Genomic DNA, 8,466 nt, shown 5'->3' with positions numbered 1-8,466 from the left:
GGAATCGGAAAAACATTTCATTCTGGAATGTGATGCTTTCAAAGACAATTACAATAGTGTGTTAACATCAGTTCCTTGGCATTGTCTTTTCAATAAGAGGAATGTTAGAAGGTTGAGTCAGCATCAGTTCCTTGACATTGTCTTTTCACTAAGAAAAATGTTAAAAAGTTAAGTCAGCGCATCATTAATTTGAATAATAAAAATATTGAATTTCAAAAGACAAAAAACAAGAAAACTAATAATTCCATAAATTAAAAGTTAAAATTTCATTTCATTTTATTATATTCACATTACCTAATTAATTTGAATAATAAAAATACTCACTTACAAAATACAAAAAACAAAAAAAGCTAACGATTCCATAAACTAAAAGTTAAAATTTAAAAATTTAATTTAATTTCATTACATTCACATTAGCTCTAGCTCGCTGCCCCAATTTAATTTCATTTCATTACATTCACATTAGCTGTAGCTCGATGTCCTAATTTCATTTCATTTCATTACATTCACATTTAGCCCGCTGCCCCAATGTCAAAAACTTTTCCGTGCACGTTTGCTCGACTGGCGGCTTGATAGCGATGGGTTTTTAATGTCACGGTGCTATACCCGGCACACGCCATGAAATATACATTGGAATTGTCAACCCTCGTGGTTTTTCATGGCTTTTCAGCCACAATCCTGTCTCTTTCGATTCTTCAAGTTCCGTGTAGCCCAATGTCAAAAACTTTTCCGTGCACGTTTGCTCGACTGGCGGCTTGATAGCGATGGCTTTTAATGTCACGGTGCTATACCCGGCACAGGCCATGACTCTCCATCAATATACATTGGAATTGTCAACCCTCGTGGCTTTTCATGGCTTTTCAGCCACAATCCTGTCTCTTTCGATTCTTCAAGTTCCGTGTAGCAGCAGCGCAGTACACCACAACGAATGCAATCCGATTTTGTTAAAATATCCCCAACTAACTCGTCCCGATGTACCAAATATGACCCAGAGCTGTCTGCAGCGCGCGTACGAGACCCGGCCATCATCATGCTTAAGACTCAAATCTCATCTCCAATTTGGCTTCTCTGTACTTTTCTGAGCATTGCTTGTTGTTTCACTTCGATTCAGCAAGCTCAAGCAGCAGCGGTCACGGACCCAAATGAAGGTAACCACGGAATATATTTCCAAAAATTCTCATACTATTTTAAGCTGTAAGCATTCGCATGTCTTCTGGTTTTATCAATATTATTTATGTAGGTTATTTCATTTCGTTTTCCTGGTGACAGTTAATGTAATAAAATCACTTGCTGTGAAGTGGAAGCTACAGTCTTATGATACATTCAACCCTACTGGAGATCCATGCACGGGACGAGCCACTAATGGTACAAGCTTTCCCAATTCTTCCTTGAATCCCGCCTTCAAGTGTAATTGCACCTTCAACAACGGAACCACTTGCCATATCGTACAAATGTAAAAACTTCTCATAAATATGCCAGTTTGATTTTTCTTAATCTATCTATTTAAATTATTAAAATTAGATTCAATGCACTGGTACATTTCCAATCAGCATGGCTTTGATTGATTTTATATATAAGCCCAAAGTGGCCTCTTTTCAAACCAGAATCGCAAAAAAATATTTTAACCCAATCTCGGCCATTTTCTTGCAGGAAAGTTTCTGCAGTGGACATAACGGGAGAAATTCCAGAAGAACTGGCTAACCTGACTTACCTCTGGGATCTGTAAGACTCTTTCTGATTTTTCAATGAAACTGAATACTTTTCTTTCTAGCGGCTGTAGGGAATTGTTTTTGTTTTCAGAGGAAAACACAGGAAAATGGGTGCAATATAACTATCCTATAATGTCTCTGGTTCCCCAAACCAAATCATTGACCAGTAACATAATTTCACAAGTACATTGTATTATTTTGTTAGATGAATTTTTGGAAAAAGAATTGTGTTGGCGAATTTCAATCGTCTATGTTTTGTGTTGCTAAATAAGATTGTCCATAAAAACATCCAATTTTTTTGGACAAACTAAACTCTGGAAAACAATTCTTTTCCAAAAGTTCATCTTACATTATAATAACTGAGAAGAAAAAAAAAATTATATTATGTTCCTACCATTTGAACCAAACAGATTTTATGATGTGCATCTTCTCCAGTCCATGCCACCTGACAAAAATCCTTTAAGGTTTATTTATTCTGTCCATCTGAAGTGAGATATTGACAGAGTAATTGGTGGAATTTTCATGGCAGGAACTTGGGACAAAATTATTTAACAGGATCAATACCTGCGTTCATTGGTAACCTCACACAGATGCAGTACTTGTAAGATCATACCCTTTCTGTTCTATGTTCTTTAAAATTAATCAAGATAATGAAAGTCTGCAGAACTTCGCATTCTTCTTGCATAAGTAGCTAGGTTAATGAATAGAGGTAAAGTTATCTGGATCCGGTAACATTTTCTGATCTGCATCTTTCATATAGGTGATAATACTTGAAATCATTAATTATTATTATTAGAAAACGGATTTCATCTACAGACAATTTTGCATCACTGATGTTCAACGACATTCATTGATTCAGGTCCCTTGCATTAAATAATTTATCTGGCCCTGTCCCAAAGGAGCTTGGAAATCTTCATCAATTGATTTCATTGTAAGATCTCCCCCTCTCTACACACATGCATTGCACAAATATCAAATTAAGCACTAAATGGGAAAGGAAAAAGACTTGCCAAACTAATTTGTCGTTTCGCATTTTCCTGCTTTCCCTATTGTAAGAAATGCATATGTTCTTTATCAATTACAGGCTATCAGTTGAGTTAATTGTAGTACAACAACTTCATTCAATCTGTGGGTGCTTAAGAAACAACTGGTTTCCATGATTACTAAAAGTAACAATCAAATTAAGAAAACATGAACTATTTCTTACACGGTGGTTTTATCTTCAGGGGCTTTAGTTCAAACCGTCTCAGTGGGGCACTTCCGCCAGAGATTGGTAGCCTGACAGCATTAAAAAAGCTGTAAGTACAATTTGATATTGTTATTTTAATATATTTATGCCCCATACTGTGAGCATAGTAATTTAGAAATCCGTTGAAATTGTGAGTGTGTTTTCTCAACTCCAATTGGATATTGTTATGTTTGTTACCATGAGCTTTTTAATATTAAAATAGCGTAAGAATGTTAACTTGTAATTGTCTTTTATTTTTTAATAAGCTTTTATGGAATAGTGTTTAAATCAAAATTAAAAAGTTATATAGTTTAATTATTTAATGTTTTGGTTTTTAAGTCCCAATTTGATAATAAAATTCGTGTAATAAAATTTTAGATGAAAATGTTATTTTGTTGGTTTATTTTTATTTTTTAAATATAGTTGTGAATGTATAAATAATTTTAGTATTTTTATAAATACTTAAAACTTGAACGGTAGATTATACTGTTCAAAGGTTTAAAAAAATTAAGTTATACATTCAGAATTGTGTATTATGTCTCATTCATAAAGTATATTGAGAAATTTCAAGTTGTTTGACAGTTAGATATATTTATGTTGATATATATATTTATTTTTGAATAGTATTTTCAAAATTTTAATTTAATTATCAATAATTATTAAGTGGATGATAAGGATTTTAAATATTTAAGAATATTCTTAATAGTATACTAGAATCAAAGTTTGAGATTTATTTCTTAAATAGTTTTGCCTTTATTGGTTTAATTAAATTTATTAATTAAAAAAATCTCATATGAAATGAATTATAGTTTCCTGGGAATGTGGTATTGAGAAGCCAAGATATTGTAACAAAACTTAGTTCTAAATTAAAAATCTCCATGATAAAGTAAGAGTGAATCTCTATAGTTAGGAATCTTGTTATTGTTACATGTTTTTATTAAAGTATTTATATTTAACTTATATATAGATATTTTTATCATTAATCATAATAATTATTTTAAATAAAAATATAATTTAATTATTTTTTATGTTTTTTTAGCATCTTGAAATGTATAATAAAATAAGTGTTTTGATGCTTATTATAAATTAATGACCATCAATATTTACCAATCATTTATTTTATATCTTCAAATTACTCATAATAAACTTTTTCATAATTACATAGTTACCATATATTATATATTTAAAAGAGGAAATTTTATTTTTGAATTTTTTTAATATATATTTTCAACCACTCAATTAAATATATGTTAAGCAAAGGATATTGCATATATTAATCAAGCAAGGGATGAAATTAGTGATTGATTACTGAAATGGGAAATTTTTTATTTAATCAATCATTTTGTACGTATTTTTATTATACAAGTAAGTATGTATTTTTGTTAAGCAAGGGGTATTAGATATATTAAGCGAGCAAGGGGTGAAATTATTGATTACTAAAATGGGTTATTTAATCAGTTATGTATTTTTATTAGACAAGTGAGTATGTATTTTTTGTTAAACAAGTTATTATATTATAATTAGTATATGTATTTTTTGTTAAACAAGTTATTATATTATAATTAGTATTTAGTTTTATTTATAATTATTTTATATGAATTTTTTAAGTGATTTTTATTTTAATTTTTTTTTTATATTATTATGTAAAAATTTGTGTATGTTTGGTTTATATTAGTACAAAGTTATTATATATTATAGACATTATTTATGGTTCACCAATTATGTATATGATTATTTTTATGTTAGGTTAACATCATTGCAAAGTTATTATATAATATAGATATTGTTTATGGTTCATCAGTGGAGGTTAATTCTTCTTATCACCTCTTTCCTCTTCCTCAATGACAACATTTTGTGTCTCAATTATTTTTTCTGTCTTTAATTGTTTTTTGAATTGTTTTATTTTAACATTTAGTGTTTCAATCATTTTCATCTATCTATTTAATTGTCTTTTCTATGATTTTCATCTTCAATACTCTTTGTTTTTATCTTTGTTCTTTAGAATATTTTTCTTTGGTCTTTTATTTTCATCTTCATTCTTTTTCAGTTTTTATCTTGTACTTGTAAATAGATAAACATTATTATTACTGAATCCCATATAAAAAAGTTGCCATTCATTAAAATACATGGGTCCCCCGTCATTGTATTCACTAGTTCTCTTGGAAACCTTTTCCAATAATGGTTTAACAATATTTATTTTGTCACAAATATTTTCACTCCCCCTACATCATTATCAATCATCAATTTAGTTTTTCTTCAGCTTACCGATAACAACACTTCAAGTTTTCTTTGGCTTACCTGTAACCACACTTTAGGTTTTCTTTGGCTTACCTATAACCACACTCTGGTTCTTCTAGGTTACCCCCAACCATTACATCATCTGGGTTTTACATTGGTCTACCCTCAACCATTATATTCTGTAGGGTTTTACATTTGTCTACCCTTAACAAATATAATTTTTAAGTGGCAGTTTCTATTCACCACAAACAATACATTACATTAAGTGCTTTCTAGCTAACCATGAACCTTCCTCTAATGTGCAAAGTAATTTTTGGTTTATGATGCACCATTCAACATTCAAATTATGTTTTTTTTTGTCTTTTGCAATTTTTTCTTTGGTCTTTTATTTTCGTTGTCTTTTTCTTTTTCCTTCAATTTTCATTTTTCACCTATCAAAAGATCAAACATTATGTTTGTTGAATCCCATATAGAGAAGTTGCCATTCATCAAAATACATGGGTCATCAACCATTGTATTTACTGGTTCTAAGTATTGTTTTCCTCATACCTGGTTCAACAACATTGATATAGTCACAAACATTTTCACCTCCCCTACATCATCATCAATCGTCATCCTAGTTTTTCTTTGTCTTACCCATAACCACGCTTAGGATTTTCTTTGGCTTAACTGTAACCACACTTTGAGCTTTTCTAGTTTACGCTTGACCATTACATTCACTAAAGTTTTATGTTATTTTACTATTAACCAATAGAATTTGTAAGTGGTGGTTTCTATTCACCACAAACAATGCATTACGTCAAATAGTTTCTTGCTAACCCTGAACCTTCCCGTGTCATGAAAAGTGGTTTTTGGTTTACCACACACCATTCAACATTCAAATTATGAGGCATATTTACCTCATCAGTTATATCAACTTTACCATTTTGCTCAGGTACATAGTGGGTACATACAATTTCAAACACATGTTTACTTAGGCTAATCTACCTTTTTTAAACATAGAATGATGATCATTTTATTTTCATCAGCAACAAATTTTTTTAAGGAGGACCTCAATGTTTTCTGGATGCATAATCGTTTTGAAATTATTGTAACACATTCCTTTATTGTCACCTTGCCCTGCTTCTTAACTCTTCATTCCTTTCCTTTTAACTCATTTTGCTTTTTCTTTTTTTGTCTCCATTTTTTTTTGTTGCATCAAACTTTCTTCCTGTCCTTGTCTCTTTTCTCTTGCCTCTTGCTCATTTTTTGTTTCCATGGGTTTTCCTTCCACTTATGTTGTATTCTTCTTTCATCTTATTCTCAATGCATTTTTCTTCTTTTATTTCTTTCATCAATTTCTTCTGAATTTTTCATTAATTTTCCTCGATTAAATTACCTACATGAAATGTTGTTCTTACCTTCCCTTGTCATCTTGAGAGAAGGAATTTATATCCTTGACCTTTCTTGTGTCAATCAAAGTAATATACCAACTCTTTTTGTAATATCCCAATTTTGTGAGCATGAGAATTTTGTCCAATTTTGGTAATATTAACTAAAAGGGGAAACTAGTATTTTGGAGAAAGGTGGCGAGTATTATTTTATTGTAGATTGACAACAAATTATTATTTTATTAAAATGGTGGAAAAGTAACTAAGTGGAAAATGACCCCCACCAATAAAATAATATTAAAAGGAGTCTAGAAGGATGGAGAGAAAATATAAAAGGAGGGATTAATTTTGTGGAACATCTTTTGACTATTACACTTAACACTTCGTCTTCTCTTGGAGCCATTTAGCAGAAGGGTAGAGTGTTGTTTAGCACAAAAATTCCATGCGGGATTCCACCCCATCTTTGGAGGACTTCATGTGCCTCCCTAGTTGGGAATTCAGAGAGTCCATTACTAGGCTTTCATAGAGCTTCATTGAAAACAATATTTCTAGCTTTGTGTATTTTCCCAGCGTAGAGGCAATTCAAGTTACTCATTGTGGTACAGTATACAATGAGTTCAAGTCAGGGTTATTTGCAAGAGGATTTTCCTAGTTGGAGCCAAAATTTTGTGGTGATTTTGCAGGGATAGAGAGCAACAAATTTGTGGGACGAAATTCTCTTCATTTGGAAGTGTGTAAGGGTTTTTGGTTTAGCCTGCACAAGGGAAGAAGGGAGAAGAATTGTGGAGAGAGAAGGGTCGGAGATTGGAGGTAAACCTCAAGGGAGAATTTAGCGAGTGGTAGTTTTGGGCATAATTCTGTTATATCCAAACTGTGGGGCATTTTCTGGCCAAATTTGGCGATTTGCATTTGTTGGGGGTCACCGGGGGTCATTGGATTCAACCCAAACCCTTTCTAGGTTTTTGTGGGTTTGGTGAAAGGAGTATGGGGTTAATTTCATAGAATTTATGGGCAGTATTTCTAGCGGAAATCAATGTTCTAGTCAATAGCCAACAACATAAATTATTGGAGAAGGGCGTAGTTCATTTTGGGACCATTTCCACCACTTGGGTCTGTGATATTTTTCTGGGTTATTCTGAGTTCATTGTGAGGAGGATCCAGTTAATTTCCTAGAATTTTCTAAACATTTTAGAGGTGCGAAATACCAATTCTATTCTAGTCAACAATAGCAAAAATTACTAGGCCAACTCTAAGACTTAGGGAGAGTAGTTTCCAGCACTTGGGAAACTCCATTTTCACTTGAGACTTGACTAGTTTGTTGTAGCAAGCCCAAGTTCCTCTTCTTCATTTATATATACCTTGTTTTCTCAGTTAATAAAATGTCTCAATTCTTGGTACAATTTCTGGTGCAATTTGTCATTATGTTGGTGTGTTAGTTTTATGGTTACATGTTTATGCTTTATTTGCTGTTATCACTTAATATTTCCTATTAAGAATATTACAGTGGTATCAGAGCATGATCTTGGCCAAGTTATGGGCCTTAAGCCAAGTGGTGACAATACTAGAATAAAAAGCTAAGAAATCATGGGATCCAAAGAAAGGTTAAAATCAAACAACATGGCAGTAACCTGGAATGAGGTGATTAGGATGCAACAAATGATGATTGATGCGGGGGAGTAGCTGATTCATACCACAATTGGGAATCAGAACCATTCTTAATTATACCACAGTCCACTTTTTCCAAATTTATGGATAATGCATCAAGATGGCAAGACATGATTGCAAATGATGTGGAGTTATTGGCAGCAAATTGGAGGGCATACCAATCATTGGGACATGACATTCAGGCATCCCTCTCCTTTTGGGAGTTCTGTGAACTAAGAGACATGCACAAATAAGTGGGAATTCAGTGGAATTATGT

The 8,466-nt window shown here is 31.9% G+C and overlaps 1 protein-coding gene across 3 annotated transcripts; it reads left to right on the top strand.

Annotated features, from left to right (window-relative positions):
• The first annotated feature begins 848 nt into the window (after positions 1–848).
• On the top strand, positions 849–3,060 carry LOC149227597 (putative LRR receptor-like serine/threonine-protein kinase At1g56130). 3 transcript variants are annotated; one of them, XM_089375537.1, is made up of 6 exons: positions 849–1,148; positions 1,270–1,453; positions 1,651–1,722; positions 2,239–2,310; positions 2,569–2,640; positions 2,936–3,060. In XM_089375537.1, exons 1-6 carry the CDS (start codon positions 929–931, stop codon positions 3,009–3,011), a joined length of 696 nt encoding a protein of 231 aa, XP_089231663.1. In that variant the 5' UTR covers positions 849–928; the 3' UTR covers positions 3,012–3,060. The 3 variants fall into 3 exon arrangements, with proteins under 3 accessions (XP_089231663.1, XP_089231665.1, XP_089231664.1); XM_089375539.1 differs by having other exon boundaries at positions 1,009–1,148; positions 1,311–1,453; XM_089375538.1 differs by having other exon boundaries at positions 1,012–1,148; positions 1,299–1,453.
• Positions 3,061–8,466: the final 5,406 nt, after the last annotated feature.

This window comes from Pinus tabuliformis, chromosome J, assembly GCF_031772625.1.
Source record: "Pinus tabuliformis cultivar Carrire ecotype Pingquan chromosome J, CPIR1, whole genome shotgun sequence".
Lineage (NCBI taxonomy): Eukaryota > Viridiplantae > Streptophyta > Pinopsida > Pinales > Pinaceae > Pinus > Pinus tabuliformis.
This window is presented reverse-complemented; position numbering and strand designations above follow the sequence as displayed.

Coding starts and splice junctions, on each gene's coding strand:
- LOC149227597 (XM_089375537.1), top strand. CDS start 929: ATGCAATCCGATTTTGTTAAAATATCCCCAACTAACTCGTCCCGATGT. Junction 1,454..1,650: donor ACTTGCCATATCGTACAAAT/GTAAAAACTTCT, acceptor ATTTTCTTGCAG/GAAAGTTTCTGCAGTGGACA. Junction 2,641..2,935: donor CTTCATCAATTGATTTCATT/GTAAGATCTCCC, acceptor TTTTATCTTCAG/GGGCTTTAGTTCAAACCGTC.